General features: G+C 35.3%; 1 protein-coding gene across 3 annotated transcripts; it reads right to left on the reverse strand.

Annotated features, from left to right (window-relative positions):
• Positions 1-4,481: 4,481 nt before the first annotated feature.
• Positions 4,482-16,995, reverse strand: MS3_00009841 (uncharacterized protein). 3 transcript variants are annotated; one of them, XM_051218245.1, is made up of 10 exons: positions 16,547-16,995; positions 16,380-16,507; positions 16,102-16,341; positions 14,552-14,758; positions 14,392-14,518; positions 11,171-11,361; positions 9,737-9,970; positions 8,333-8,536; positions 6,941-7,058; positions 4,482-5,512 (listed from the first exon to the last, which is right to left on the reverse strand). In XM_051218245.1, the coding sequence occupies exons 1-10, from the start codon at positions 16,707-16,709 to the stop codon at positions 5,412-5,414; spliced, it is 1,713 nt and encodes a 570-aa protein (XP_051074089.1). In that variant the 5' UTR covers positions 16,710-16,995; the 3' UTR covers positions 4,482-5,411. The 3 variants fall into 3 exon arrangements, with proteins under 3 accessions (XP_051074089.1, XP_051074088.1, XP_051074090.1); XM_051218246.1 differs by having other exon boundaries at positions 5,119-5,512; positions 16,098-16,341; XM_051218244.1 differs by having other exon boundaries at positions 4,482-8,536; positions 9,737-14,518; positions 16,380-16,995.
• Between the last annotated feature and the right edge of the window lie 284 nt (positions 16,996-17,279).

Consider the following 17,279-nt stretch of genomic DNA (forward strand, 5'->3'; position numbering starts at 1 on the left):
TGTACAGTTTAAGTAAATGAAACCATAGGGAAGAAAATTTTATTGCCTGAATTGCCTTCATTCTTCTACAATGTGAGGAGTTGAGAAAATCTAACTAGGTTTTTATGAGGGTTTGAGCAGAAATACCTTCTTTATCAATAAGGATTTTTAGTGTTGAATTTCATTGGGACACAAATCGATCTCAATTATAACAGTATTAGAAATTTGGAGGCACTGAACAGCTGTTTCGTTTCATTATGGAGCTACCAAACAGTGTGTATCGACGACCACACAGTTGGGACCCGAAACCTTCGATCTCACGCACGAACACTTATCCTTCAAACCACTGAGGCGGCATCCAATGGCATTCAAGTCTGACTTTAATCAATTTCCGATACTGTCGTCCACTGCTTCCAGTTTTTCAAGTTGTCTAACCTAGATCGTTTCGTGATCACGATATTTTTTATATTTATGGGCGAATTTGTTATTTTTTTCTATTTTATTGACAGAATAACTTTTAGAACACTCTAGTACATTCATTAATTATATAAAATCTATTTACCCTTCGAAATATTTTTGATTATTTTTCATAATCTATTCACTGATCAAAATTATTTTCTGATTGATTAACTAGTTAAGAGTTTGTGGCGTTTTCTTTTTTTTTCCTTTTCAAGATCACCCCTACGTTATACTGTTACCAAAGAATTTATCATAATAAAAGATCAGAACACAACTTCTCTTGTATTCGTCGTATACTAAAAAACGGATACTAGTATATTGATATTTAAATACAAAATAAAAGAATCAAAATGTTTATCTAAAATTTTAGAGAAAATATCAAACTATGAATTATTGTCATAATAAATTATGTCTATCTCTTCAAAAATTTATATGTCAATATAGATAGCTATATCCTTTTATTAGAAAGTAGTTATTAATAACGTTCATTATTAGCTACTATATAAAATTATGATAAGGATATTTCTCTGCTGAAGTTTTGTTCTCTCAGCTGGATGGTTCGGTCGCGGAGCTTTCATCGTTCGTTTGAACGACATCATCAGCACAAGCTTCAGATAGATAGACTTCTATCGTTCAGAAGAACGATGAAAGCTCCACAACCAAATCATTTAGCTGAGAGAACAAAACAACAAAATCGTCCACCTGAACTACAAATTTTCTCCACCATCTCAATATTTCTCTGCATAGCAACATGAATAACGTTTATAGTTCAAAATTAATTAAATTTTTAGAAATATCATTTCTCTATAGTTAAAAAAAGATAAAAATATTTATCTTACAAATTTAAATCAGTAATTTATGTCTATGTAGCACGGATAAATTGTGATTACCAATATTATTTTGTGTATTATTAACATAACTACCTGATAAAATTATATCATAATGTAAATTAAAGTAAATGGGTAGTTTTTATAAATTGACATTTATCTTCTAATTGCTTACAAAACACACCATATAACTGGAAACAGTATTCACAAAAAAAAAATCAAGTTTACAGATAAAGCGGCGTTCCATGAATTCTCAAATTCTTCAGTTCATACAATCTATTTTTTTTTTAAAAAGAATTATTCTTACCGGTTATAGCATAGTTGAAATGAAACAGTATCAATACATTTAAATATGACTTTTCTAGGCAATTTTCATCCACTTAGAAACTAAACAGAAAACGTAAAACGTTGCTTCATTATAATTTTCGGCTTCTTAGCAATGTTACCTAATGATTGTAAATACAGTCAAAGCTATGACCTATAGATCCTACAAATAGTACAATCCTCCTAATCTTTTCGTCCTCATAAATATTTCCTATCGCTGATACTACAATATTAGTCAATATCAGAGGTACTATCACTAAGATGGTGGTTGGATGTAGTCAACAGGAAACCCTGGACCCGGGTTTCGTGCTACTTGGCACTCATCAGCAAGGTGTACCTGTAATCTTGAGGGAACTGGTGCTCCCTGACGGATCCGATCCCGTGTCACCTAGCTTCACAATCAGAGACATTAGCGCTGGGCTATCCAGACCGCAACCAAACTCCTGTAGGACTGGGATGTCCTCACAATTGATTGATCATTGGGTGGTGATCAATGTCGTGTGTGTCAAGGCCTTCTTAGTGCAGATGGAATGCTATCGTCCAAGTTGCAAGATAACAGGTACACCTTGCTGACGAGTGCCAAGTAGCACGAAACCCGGGTTTCCTGTTGACTACCTCCAACCACCATCTAATCTCAGCATAGTGCACGCAATGTCGAGTCACCTAGACTAGTGGCCACATTGCAACTTTGTCGATAGCATTCGATCTGCACTAAGAAGAACTTGACACACATGACATTGATCACCACCCAGTGACCAATCAGTTGAGAATATCACTTAATTTCATTAATATATTTTAATCAAAAAATATTAGTTGACAGCTTTCTACTTGGCATTATAAATTATGAATGATAATTTGTTTTAAGTTTATAAACTTACATTTATCTCAGAACTGTTTTATCTATCTAAGTAATTCAATAGAATAAGAGCACTGAAACAAAATATCTGTGATTGACAACTCCACTTGTATTATCGAATTTAAATTCTCAAATATACGCATATATAATCTTCCATCATTATGAATTACCAATCTTTTCACAGTTACTTTTAGATATTATTATTGTTTACCATTCAAAACACAGTTGTTGTTACGTCATTTGTAAAACTCCAATGTAAATAAAACCAACTTTAACTGATAAGAGGTCAATTATGACTGACATACAATTAAGTTTTTTCTTCAAAATGAAACAATTTTGCAAAAATATGCTATTTACTGAATAGAGTACAAAACGAATATTAGTTTAGTAACAGCAGTTCCTGTATAATATATTTTACATAGCTGACCTTTACATTGATTAATCGACACATCTCGAAGTGTTTTTTCCCTGATGAAAGTTAATATGATTCTGAAAACTGCCCTTAATTGTCATGAGATATTCTTGACTGCATAAATCCCCTTTCTTTGCTTAATAACAGAATATTTGTGGTTGTGTTAAGACTGAGCAATATCTCGAGTAATCTGTATGACATTTCGGAAAACAAAACATGTGATTAATCATTTCGCGTTATAAATGTGAAGAAAATTAATCCCGCATCACGAATAATAGAACTAAAGCTGCTCATTAGAATGTGAAATTACCAATCAATAATCGACCAGTTGTAGATGACCTATAGATTGGATAGATTAATTTCTCTTTCTTTGCTTTCCTTAATTAGATTGCCGATGACCAATACATAATTTTGTTAAAGATAAACTTGGTCTATCATATTTATCTTGAATTATAGTTCTCCTTCAAATGACTGATAATTTTCGATCAAGTTATTGGTTTTCCTCACAAATTGTTCGTGTGTTAACGTTATCTACCTAATAACTTTGGGATTTATCCAACAAAATAATTAAACCACTATTTATGTAATCAAACTAATCCACGAGATAAGTATTTATTGAATTAAAATATTCATCAAATACCAATATCCTCATGTTAACCATCAAAGCCAGTTAGATTAGGACAACATAAATCTTCTTCGAGGAATGACATAAAATCCTCAAGAAATTGACAAGAAAAAAAGTGAACCACAAGAGGCTAATTTCCCCCGATACTCAAAAGATATTAGTATATTTTTGCTGGAAACATATGTAAGCTATACACTTAACCTAATCCTCAACTCTATAATCTATACATATTATATTCCAACAATTTTAAGTTTCACCATACATGTGAATCGGGAAATACAAATATCCAATAATGACTACTTAAAATGGTTCAAAATTCCTTTATTAGAATTATCCACCGGCATGTAAAAAGCCGATATACATCTGCACTGATCACCAACTATCATATTTAAATAACTACTGACGCAAGCAAACTCAACCACATCTTACATGTACATGAGAAGCTCAGAGGATTGCCACCTATAAAAAAAGACTAATCCTAGTCTACCTACTATTACAACTTTAATAATACGAAATACACCCTCACATGAGTACAAGTGAGTTTAGAAATGGCTACGAATCCCAATTACGCACAGCTTCTTTAAAAGAGAAAGTGCTAACCGCAACTTCGCGTTGTGCTTACATGAGTTCATGTGTGCCTACTCTAGTACTCAAAACTCCCAGTAGTTATAAGAGCGCTACATGAAATTCACACCAACAGTTGTCTACATAAATTCACTTCGTATTGTTTACTTGAATCTTCCCATTGATGTATAGGACTGCAATCGATCAGTCTCTTATTGGCATATGTGCATACTGTGCGTATTGCCTTAATTCACATTATAAGACAATATCGAGGTAATCATCAAAAGATAGCACATTTGTCAATAAGAGACTGATTAATTGCAGTAATAAACATCAATGGAAAGATTCAAATAAACAATATGAAGTGAATTTAAACTTCACCCCATTGTACAAGCAAGTGGTTATCAGGACTCAGTAGCTAAGTGGATAACGTGCTGGTGTTTGAAGCGAACGGTACTGAGTTCGAGTGCCAGAGTGAACATCAACTCTGAGATGCAGGTACATCCAGCTGATTTGTCCCAAGTACGACGAAACGCGAGTCCTGAATTCCACTTCTAGCCACTATCCACGTCTGCTTACATTTATCTACATATATTTTTACTTTAGAAAATACCAATATTTTAACGCTGCTCACACGTAAATACCAGTGGATTTTGTCAAGAACTCAGACTTAGGAAACCTGTCGTGATGACTCAAGATGTCAATGTTGGGTTATTTTACTAGAAAAGTATACCATTAGGACATAAAACTCAATATTCACTAAATGTACCGGAAATTAAAACAACAGCCGAGTTAAGCTGTTTGGAAAAAAATATTTTATGATGGGACCAAATTTCGTCCAGTAAAACTGACCCTACTTCCACATTAATGTTCGAATCAATGTCGCAAGTTAAATTAAACAATAAACGATTGTGAAAAATGGTCTCGATCATTTTCATTTACGTAAATTAACTAACTATATTGCTTCCTCGTAAAGATGCCTTAAAATAATTTATACATAAAAACATTAAATTTAGTTAACCAATGTTTGCAGACTGTAAGAAACCGACCCCGTTGTAAGACAACTGAAATATTGATTCAGTTAAGATGGTTTTATTTTAATGAAATAAGTGAAGTTTTAAAAAAATAGCACAGAAGATTACAGTCATCAAATCAATTAATTGCTTAACATCTGACACTAAGATAACACACCTGAGTAGCTGTATATTGTGAATGACTTGTATTCACAATTAAAGAACAAGTTCCAACAAAAAAATTAAACAATGAAAATAGATACGACCAGATAAATTGATAAACCAATAAATGAAATTAGAAAGAAAAACTTTCAGATATTTTTTAAAAGTATTTCGCCAATTAGTTTCTTTTTCATTCTACTTGCCATTCTTTAAAGAAATCATTGCCTTTATCATCGATAACTATGAAAGCAGGAAAATCCACAACTTCAACACGCCAAATGGCCTCCATTCCTGAAACAATAAATATATATATATATATATAATCAATTGAATGAACAGTCAGAATATAAAAAAAAACAAGGAGTGAACGTACCTTTTCAAACGTTACACGATAATAATCATTATTAAACAGAAAATATGAAAAAGTGTTGCCATATGTTAGAAATTCTTATAGAAAATGGAAAGATGAATGAATTAATCTACAATCAATAAAACTATTGAGCCTAGTATTTTATTAACCATGAGTATGAATATTATTGTTAATTCGAAACAAAAGGATACAGTGATAAGATTGACTGCACACAAAAAATAATTAAAATTAAGCCGTTGGTAACAATTTGTGTGACACCTTAGATCAATAATACACAGCTTCGACAGTGACCCATGATATAGAACCATGTACAATAATCGTTTCCTTGAAGATTATATTTATTCTGATATCAAATATGTGGATCTTTTTAAAATATAACTTAAAACTTATCTAAAATCAGTATATGACTGCTGACAGGCCTAATTAACAACAGGAAACATGGTGGCGAATGGCTAGAGTCGGGTCAGTTCTGATGAGTTAACACATGACAAATTTTAGTCCGAACACCAAGATACAGTGCGATATTAGCCAGACTAGATTATTTATGACGCCTTTGAAATATATATAAACACCTAACAAGTTCCATGTACAAAGAAACAACATAAGGTGTTTATAGATGTATTACCAAGGCATAACAGCTGAATGAAGCATATAGTTAAAAAAAAGTAAACATGAAATTTATTTACTGTGTTACAGATGATATTTGAGCAGATACCTGTGTAGTAATGAGGATTCTTGCAATTTCAACTATGACACTGGAATTATTCATTCTCTTTCCTCTTAATAGGAAATAACAAAAATAGTAATGAAGATTAGTACTTAGAAAAGTAGCTACCATGACTAAAAAATGGACATCTTGACGCAATAGTCACAAGGAACACAGTAGTCTAAACTGCATGTTTTTTTGAAAAAGCGCGACGATTTATTAAACAAATATGGCGACATATGAAATTCTGACTTGATTCCTAATGATGAACCTAACTAAAGCAGCTTCCTTGAACATAAAACAAGTAACAAGGGTATGACTTGTCTCAACTTACAAAAATTAAGATCAAGTCGAATTTTCTATACTCTTTCTACAGTTTAATATTTAAAAAAAACCTACGTGATAAAACCTTTTCAATTTAAGGAACAACAATAACTTAATACATATATGAAGAGAATCTTGAATAAATTTGACTGTTAGATAATCGACAATTTAAGTTTTATAGATAAGCCTACTTGTCAAGATTGAACAGATTAAAAATAAAAATTGTCTTCCCTAAATTATCAATTACAAAGAATTAGTTTAAGTGATGAAAATTCTCAAAATAAAACAATAGCTTAATTTAATAAGATATTTAACACACCTAGTTCAGGATATTCAAGAACTTCAACTTTTTTTATACAATTCTGAGCAAGAATTGCAGCTGGACCACCAATTGAACCTAGATAAAAGCCTCCATGTTTTTTACATGCATTTCCCACCTGTAATATTAAAACAAAGATCCAAATATCCAGTTAAAAATAACATAAAAACGCACTTCACACTGATTGTTTTATAACAAAATATTCAGTAGTCAGTGTTTCCTTTGATATGTAATAATGTTGTATTATACATATCGCAGTGACATTAATCAAAGAACAAAAAGTATATTAGGATCGATCCCCAACTACAGTCGGTAAACGAAGAGCAGCTAAAACAAGCGAGGGTATAGGGGACTATTCCGTCCAAGATTGAAGCATTTGAGAGGATCATGCTCCCGATCCCACTAGTTAACATAAACTCAAAACTATTATCAACAAACAAGACAGACTTTCCCACTCAGTCAGTCAGTCAGCTACAACGTAGGAGCAGGCATATATATGCATCGGTTCAAATTAGCACAACAAAGTGAACACCGAATTCATAGAAGTAGTAAATTCATTGGTGGAAATATATGGAAAGATTGCATATAAAAATATAGTACAGGAAGAAAGAATTAGTTGGCAGAAAGAAATGTATAAAGCAATTTTAATCTCATAGCTTAAGAGAAGACAGAGAGTGTATACACCTACGTCATTATGATCGATTCTGAGCCATGTCACCCACTCTCCAACCATTGGTTACGATAGCCACATGGACCCAAATTAAGTAGTCTGCATCTATCGACTTTTCCACTATATTATAAGTGAGGCTATATGGGTGTTAATCAAATCCTAGTTGTACAGTAGACGATGAGTTTGCAGAAATAGTGTTTGATTATCAATTAGAAAAGTATTGTACTTGAAGTGAGTGTAGATAATTAACCAATGAAAAGAGTAAAGTTTGTGTATCTAGAAAGTTGTATGAACGCTGATAGTGAGACAGACAGTTGTTACACTACAAAGACTGGAATATGTTATAATAATCAGGAGCACTTTGACGTTAACTCAATGTTCGCCTGATCGTAAAACATAGTATACTAAACAATACGACACGAGCACCTTTATCCAGAATTGTGTATGGTCAACTCCGTCTGTACAATGAGAAAATATTTTCAGCTGTTCTATCAGTTCAGTAACAGTCTACAATGGAAACTTTATTAAACACTGTTTTCGATTGTTGATTAAATGATCTGTAAACACATGAGCTGCCAAAAATAATCATATCACAAAAGACAATATTATTTACTAAGTGAAATAAGTGACTACGTAGAACAGTTCAGAATATTTAAAAAAAGCAAGTGTATTCTGCAGTAAGTTAACAAGACAAGTTCACATGTTAACAAACACTGACTTACAGCTTTTGATCTGTTACCTTTGGCCAACATAATCATACTTCCTCCGGCCTGTTGAAACTGATCAACATAAGAATCCATGCGACCAGCTGTGGTTGGTCCAAAAGACCCACTAGGATAATTCATAGGTGTTTTAGCTGGACCAGCGTAATATACTGGGTGATTACGTAAATAGTCAGGCATTGGTTGGCCAGAATCAAGACGTTCCTTTACAGTTAATAAAAGATTAATCGTGTGGAATTTAGTGTACATGGGATTATATAAGGGGTTTATTAACGTTAGTAGATCTAATTAAAGTGCTTTATCTAATCGTTTGGAAATAATATGTGCTAAAATACTAACCGAGTTGGTCTTATGATCATACTGTCTTATTCAGATCAATGTTTAACCTCTGACCATAGCTAAATACTGGAGAAACCATTAAATTATGAATCCATTAAACTTCAAAAGTTGCCTATGTGCAAGAAAATCAGAAATATTCAAACATCAAACCCAAGAACAACTGTGGGTATAATGATTGAGTTGATAATTTTTAAAGGTAGTAGCAGTCAGAAAATGAAATGAAGTCAAGCCTACTTCGTCATACTAACGATAGGGAGATAGGTAGACGGAATTTTTACAAGATTACCTACCATGAACTCAAAAACCAAAGAGAAGACTGGTTGGTCAACACTTCACACTCCACCAAGTTCTGCGGAATGCAAATTTTGTATACTAACTCAAAAAATGATGTCCTAAGGATTACTCTTTATCAAAAGTCATTACCTTGCGTATTACCTTGGCATACAACCAAATTCGGAGTACACTCATAATAAACCTCCGATCCAGACCGCAACAACCGAGAGGATATAAGAAGGCGGGGCTAGACTATAATTTATGGACGACCTTTGAGCTATACTAAATTGGCCTTGAAAAACTTCAACCACTTATTAGAGTCGAAGTCAATCAGACACAGTGTAGAAATCAGGGTCGAAATAAGGTTATAAATTAGTGTGAGGAATTAGAACTAGGAGTCGAGAATTAGAATTTCAATCGTGAACTGGCATCACCTATAATCCCAAAATGTTATGTATCCATATGGATAAATTTCGAGCCAAAATCCATGAGTCGCAATCTCAAATCTGACTGATTTGCCCATAAATTATGACCCTCTTCTGACTGATTCTGGTTGGAATTCTAAGAAATGATGGATTATTCAACAAGCATCCATAAAACTAACATTTACAGGATAAAATTTATCAGTTTCGGCAATTTCTGCAGCACTGGCACAATGCAAATCAAAACGTGTAAGACAGATCTTGGACTGTAGTTAGTTTTGCCGAAAACACTATGTAGACAGGCATAAAATACTGAAACAACTTCACAGACGGAAAACTTAACACACAGCGATTTATTTCGAAAACTAACCTTGATCTTTGCATGGGCGATATCACGAGCGACAACTAAAGTCCCAGTTAATGATAAACGAGTTTTGACTGGGTACTTAGAAAGTTCAGCTAAAATTTGTTTCATTGGGAGATTTAGATTCACTTTCACAACATCAGTCGGAAGTTGATTAAAAGATGGATCAGGTAAATATTTAGATGGATCACTTTCTAACTGCTCAAGAAAAACTCCGTCATTAGTTATTCTTCCCAGAATCTAAAAGGGATTGAATACCTGATTACAGCACACAGATTTGTAATGATTCGAACAGCATTCATTTTAAAAAAATAACCGTCGTTCGAAAAAAAACTAGAGAGGATCCAATGAATAAATATTTTTCTAAAAGCCAGCTAACCACTGAATGGAAGATTCCCTGGCATATTTTCAGATTTTGGTTAGCAGTGAAGTACAAAGCACAAGTTTTGTCCGAGTTAAAACCCAATGGTTGGATATACCTGAAACGTAGTGTTGATGCTTACATTGATAATTAAAACCAATATCAATCGCTTTAAATGCAAACACATTATCCACTAGGTTAATGAGTAAAGCGAGTCATTCAGGATGCACATATCCCAAGAGATACTGATTAAATGCAGTCCGAAATATCATGAACGAAAACGTACAGCCCTCAAATAAAAGATTATCTGTTGACTAATCACAACTGATGTAACTTTTTGATAACGGTCGTTGCCAAATACACAACGAAGGGCCGACACTACTTTATTTGTAATTGCACAACAATACACGAAAAAGTAGCACGAAAACTGATAATCAGTTTTACAAAATAATGAGTTTGGCAAAGTAAACATGTGCCCATGAACCTTAAGCTGCGTTAATATGTGTTTCCAAAGGGAGCTCACTTAAGAAAGGCGTCTACACAAGTTTTCCATATAACTGGAAGATATTAGATATGAATGAAGAAATAAGTAAAACAGGAGTCAATATAGACACAGATTAATCAGCTTCATAATATATTAACAGAAGTAAAGTTAAACTATTGAAACACTTGGAAACAGTTGTAGATATTGTTACGAGGTACTTTTAGTAGTGATGTTACTTATGCTTAGTAGATATGTCCTGCAATATGAATTCATGTACTTAAATGTTTCTACTTGCTTCATAGGTACTACTCTCCTTTCTTAGTTGAGGAACGCGGCAGAATTAAATTCAGCATAATAAACAGAAATCAGGCAGAACTCTGGAACAGAATATCGGCTAACAAACAAGATATGTTGTGTACAGTTATATAAATAAAAATACGATTAGATTTTGTGTAGTCGCACTTCACAATGTTACAGGAATTATTAATAAAACTTTAAAGTCCAGTCAGTTCTCATTGAGCTTTCTTACTGCTCAACTAAATAGTAAAAGCAATTTAAGAAAGTCTACAAAAACGGTGGTTTTGATATAAAATACCTGCCTATCTGCAGAACAAGAGACGCCAATACCAACGGGACATGATGCTCCATGTCTGGGCAAGCGGATTACCCGTACATCATGACAGAAGTATTTTCCCCCAAACTGTGCTCCTATCCCAACTTTCCGAGTTAATTCCAATATTTTTTCTTCAGCCTCTCGATCACGAAAAGCTCTTCCATGTTCATTACCTAGATTTAACATGCAATCATCTGTTAAATACTGAACAAAACACAGGATCAGTAAACAGAGTGGAAAAGATGTCTTGAAAAGAAATTTTCGGGTATGCATAAGGACACCTATTTCACACGAGAATTTACGCTTGAAGGTAGGTAATTAGTGAACTTACTTCCACACTTCTCATGATTTAAAAAAGGCCCATTTCTAATAACACTACGAAAATATAAAAATTGTGTCATGTTACTCAACAAAAGCTGTAGATCTGCACAAATAAACACTTCAAACAGTGGCTCTTGTGGGTTAGACGTATTTCATGAATGTTATCCAGATGATTTTCAACCGTGCATTATTTGGCTAGATGATATGATACGGATTATCAAAACTTAATGGCGGGAGTCCCACAAATCATGAAACTCACTGACTTGAGATTTCATCGAAAATATGATTCGAAATAAAAGTCGATGGTGACCCTACTGTAGCTTCCCGCTAAGATCATAGTAAAAGTAGGATAAACCTTAGCTGAACGAAACTTATTTTGACTATATTTTTAACTGGACTGTCCATTTTATGAAATACTATGGATGTTTATTTATTTACTGACTGTACGAGCTATCTCTTACATTTCTTAATGTCAGTAAGGATTAAGGTAGAGCCTGAAATAAATGTACGTTAACCCAACAACGCGAGCCCGATCGGAACGAGATTAAATTAGCAAGTTGAATAACAGAGAGTTTAAAATGATTGTAGTGGCAACGATAGTGAGAATATGCGAAAACCGAATGATTCTGAAAAAAACCAAATTAAAAGATCTAAAGTACAAGCAACTGCATACTGCCACCAATTCTGAACCATCTCACTCAGCGTCTTACACAAGTGATCGTGGTTATCACTTGGATGTCAACTAAGTAGCTTTGATTTATCAACAGAATCCAGTCTGATAGCCAACCACTTTACCAAATGACAATACATTTTTGTTTGGTTGCCTCTGGCTTTTAGAAAACTTACCCTCACTTCAGACACTGTACATTCACGCAAACAGTGATTTTGCACGTGTAACACACGTACAAGCTACGTCAGTGAAAATTTAGTCGTACCAATTGATCTGAAATCTTCGCCCAACACCTTGCACCTAACCTCGTCACTACTCAACCGATCACACCACGATACATGATTAACACTTTAAAGACACTTATAATCAAAAACCTGAAGTCTTTCTACGTCCTTTATTTCTACACACTATGTTCCACATCCACAAAATAACATAAAGAGGATTTATACACACTACATTTCTCTTTTTAACGCCCCAACATGCTCTAGTATGGCCGAGGGTGACGAGAACTACCTCTCCCTCTCGAAATGCTCTCACGTGGCCACATATATACAGCCAGTTCCACGGAAGTTCTACTCACTATATTCTCTCACCAGGGTGTTATTTACAAAATCGAAAGGACAGAAAGCGAATGTCCGGCGCTTTAACCGGGTTGGTGGATATGGAGGGTCCACCTAAGGGAGTTGGAAAACCCTGATTCCAAACCAATGATGCACATGAACTCCAGTATCCTGAAGGAAGAAATCGCTTATGAACCAATCGTTTGTTACCGGCTACCATAGGACTACATCTCCTAACGTTGCTCCACTGCCTTGTGGATCAGACCCTTAGGTCAAAAGCCTCTAAAAAACCACCTGGTTCGCTCTGGGCACCCGGGCAGTATCACAGCCCACACACAAACCAAGTGACTTGTGGTGCATATGTATCTGGTGCCCTTTTGCACCAATATTTTTGCTCAAATAAATAGATGTCTTTTAACAGATAGACGGGCGTCTCGCTTATTACACAAGCAATGGAAATAGTCAAAAGACAGACTTTTGAACCCAGACCAAAATATCGTCACCCACCAACACAACAGGGCTGATAACAATTCCAAGATAGGTGATGGTCACTGAGTTGAGCTGATTTACTCAATATGATCAGTTTAGGCAATGATGTATACCAGTCTTGAAGTAACATTCCATATTTAAAGAAAAATGCATCTCAAATGTGCTTAGATTGTTACTCAAGAAATTCAAGAGATCACAATGTGTCAGCGTCTTCATAGAATAGGACTGCGTCCTCTGAGCACGCTAAGCAAACTAGTGACTCTCCAGAGGAATCAACCACTGAAAAGCTAGACGGAAAAATTATGGTCTTTAGGACATCTATGGCGAAATTAAATACAAATAGAGGTAGTGGGCATGTCTAACTAACACTTCAGATTGAAAATGCTGATGGTAGCTCACCACATAAGTTCTGATGTGACTAATCGTACAGGACCTTGAAAAGGTTTATTTATTTCTTCGCTACATCTTTTACTGACGGGCGCTGTTTCCCGATGCGGGAGTAGGCTGTGAGAAAGCTAGGGGCAACCAAACCAAAACGTAGCATCGGCCCATGAAGTCACTAACAACTGATAATTCACACTTCAGTTGCCCATACTATGACAGAATATATATATACCGTGGATGTATCATCAATTCCGTTTGTGTGAATCACGTTTTTAGTGCCCTCCTGAAAAACACACTTGGTAAAATGAAAAAATCAAATAATAACCGCATAAAGGAACACATAAATGAACCAGGAGTTTATGTCAGTACAAGAAACTACTTAAGCAATGGTTACTTGAGGAATAACATGTTTAGTTGGTTTTAAAAAACCGTTGTTGTAATTCACAGACTATAACACTGAGGCGCTCCTTGTACATCATGGCAAAATGAATAGTTTTATTACAGTTATCACTTGGAGACTGGATTAGGTTCGTTTTTATGGATATCCAAATATTACATAGGAATTATGAGTGCTTTGTACATCAGTAACAGCAGGGTCATTTCATGTCACCCAAAAATGTCACCTTCGTGTTTTTGCTTTAACCAAAGTACTAGTCTGATAAAATGGCAAGTTAGTGTATTTAGTTAAAGTCCTGTTTTCCAACATAATCAAGGTACCACTTTCAAACATGAGAAGTTGGGAAACTGTGATCTGACTGGCGAAAAAAACACAAACAGACCTGTTGATGGAAGATGGTCCAAGTACTTGCATGATGCAAGCTTCACAGTTTTTAGAGTAAATTCAGCTGAGGTCCCACCAATAACAACCGCCAAATGATACGGAGGACAAGCGGCAGTTCCCAACGTCTACAAAATGATGTAAGAAAACTGTTAACTTACTTTAATCTTCTCATTGACAAATGAGTACAAACTATTAGGATTGAGAAGAGCCTTTGTCTGTTGATACAAGAAAGTTTTATTGGCAGACCCTCCACCCTTCGCAACAAATAAAAAATTGTATTCGCTGCCGCTCGTTGAATATATTTCAATTTGTGCTGGTAGATTAGTGCAAGTGTTTTTTTCCGTAAACAGATCTAGCGGAGCAACCTAATGGAGAGGCAAAGAGGTCTTAGAAAAACGAATTGCGTAAGATAATAAAACACAAAACTAACAATACATATTCAGTGATGAAACATGTAGAACGCAACCTTCCTTAAAATAAAGTCACCTAAAACAATGAACTCGATTGACTAGTAGAGATTTGTATGTTTGTCTATCGATGAATCACGACAGTAGATATGCTCTGCTCCCAAGAATAACGCAGGATTGAAAGACAAGTGACATAGGACTAAACTCAAGGAAGTTAAACGTTTACTGAATTTTTAGGTTTCAACCACAAGTGAGCTACCTGCACTGAAACCCTTAACAATCGAAAAAGTGAACACAATAAGAACTGGTAATTTCTGGTTAAATTATGGATGACGTTTAGGTCAGCGAGGTTCAGATTGTAAGAGTAGATGACATGCAGAACTAATCTTAATTCTTAACCCCTACCTATCTACAATCAAAAGTGTCTACAAGTATTGAGAACGTAGCCCGTCACCATACAAATAGTAAGACTTATGACAAAAGTGCCTTCGATGGAGGGTCATATTGTCACTCCTCCTTTGAAGCTTTGCCTTAAGGAGGTTGACAGTCAATGAATGGTTTTCTAAGCCTAAGAATTATATGTAAGTTACCGACTTTGGATAATAAAGGTCTGGTCTTGAGTGCTGTTAGAGGTATGAGGGTAGTTTTGCCTTCTCAGTTGCCCACACCGTGGAAGGGTCCTAGTAGAGGTACCTGAAAAAGAGATTGGATTAAAGATGGTCTTAGTGACCTGAGAGCGTGACCGCAGTACCCAAGGGGCACTACTTGAGGCTGGTTACACACGACATTTTTGAGAGTAATTTTCATGTTAGCTCCGTATTCACTGCGACCTTACCACCGGAGACAAAAATCCGTGGGACAATGCAAGGTATGCATTTCTAATGTCAACCTTTTCCAACTTCACCATACCTTGTAGGAAGGCCGCATTACTGTTATGCCGGTTTTCTGAGGGAATCACATTACTACCGACACACCTTTGTACAGTCAGGAGCATGACTTCACCCTCGGACCTCGGGTTTGCTGTTTTTAATCTTATTGATCTTTAAAGGACCTATCTGGCATGGTAGAACCTTGAGGAACAAATATTCCAGCCAGTTTAACCCCGAATGGTCCGTCATGATAGGCAAGCCCGACCAACACGTCAAGGTAGCAGCAACCGTCGTGATGAGTAAAGGTATATTTCACTGTTGCGAATTATGGTTCCCGAACTTTTGTGTACATTCATCCGGATAATCCCAGACCCCGGATAAAAAAGTATTTCACGATGGTTTGTAAACACAAGCATGCGAGAACTTACATACTTGAGAGTAACGAAGGAACTTGGATGTGTATGTATTATATACACCACGTGAAATAGATTCTGCATCATCCCCATCTGTCCAGACGAACTGACCCTTTTTCCCCATACATATAGCCGTGCCAGTATCCTGACAACCAGGTAGGATCATACCGCATGCGACATTGGCATTCTTCAGGAGTTCAAGTGCGACAAACTTATCGTTGCTAGATGCCTCAGGATCCTTGAGGATATTTGAAAGAGACTGAAATATATTGTAATTACTTTTAAAGATAAACAAACTTGCAGGTGAGCAGGTCTTAGCAGATGAGCAACGTCTATCATGGCTTGCTCGGACAATAACGTTAGTGCCAACGAATCGACTTTCAGAAGCCGTATATTGTCAAACTCCTTAAAAGAAACCAGATCTCCTATAAATGCGCTGAGTATTTAGAAATACTCCTACGAACCCGTTAGCTTTCGAAAAGGTGTGTCTGCATATGGTGGTTTCTCCAATTGCAATATATCTTGATAAAAGAACGGCCTTATTGCTTGCGATGCTGAATTCCTCCTCAAAAGTCGATAGATATTGCGGCTACATATACCTTGGGCCGATATTAATTTAATGTTCATTGCAAAGTCCACTTCGGAAATGATAAACCCAACTTTAATTCTAATTCCTTACAAGGAATAGGGATGACCTTGTTACGCTGTATGTGGCGCAAAATCAGAAAGCAATAAACATTAGTTATGGCAGCGCTCCAGGGGTATCGCGACACTTTTTTGCGCTACTTTTTCATTTCTGCTTTGTGCACAACCAAAATTCGAAATTAATTATGAATAAAATTGAAAGTCCATTTTCCGTTTTCATAATTAGGTGAAAAGGGGTTTTCCGTTTTGCGTTACATGGTATCGCGAAGTCCTTGAAAATTCATTATTCAGGTGCTGCTATAATAGTTTTTAGTGTTTGCATCGCAGACTGGCACTTATTTCTACTTAGATATACACTGATGGTAGACAAATCTTTTATTTTTATATGAAATAGCATGATTGAGGCATGTATCGTCATAAAAATTGTATTGTTGTCAAGGCTACCAAAACGGCGTTACAACTAACGACACCATGGTAAGATTTATCGTTTTTCCAGTCTTTATCACAATTTCGGCTGATTTTCACTGTTTTGTCCGACTTTTATGGTAGAAA

This window comes from Schistosoma haematobium, chromosome 1, assembly GCF_000699445.3.
Source record: "Schistosoma haematobium chromosome 1, whole genome shotgun sequence".
In the NCBI taxonomy this organism is placed as follows: Eukaryota; Metazoa; Platyhelminthes; class Trematoda; order Strigeidida; family Schistosomatidae; genus Schistosoma; species Schistosoma haematobium.

Bases quoted from the DNA above. Each gene is read 5' to 3' on its own strand.
- MS3_00009841 (XM_051218245.1), bottom strand. From the start codon at position 16,709: ATGAACATTAAATTAATATCGGCCCAAGGTATATGTAGCCGCAATATC. The intron at 16,342-16,379 runs GTTTGTTTATCT...AATATATTTCAG, and splicing joins TAAGACCTGCTCACCTGCAA to TCTCTTTCAAATATCCTCAA. The intron at 8,537-9,736 runs GTTAGTTTTCGA...TTAACTGTAAAG, and splicing joins TCGCCCATGCAAAGATCAAG to GAACGTCTTGATTCTGGCCA.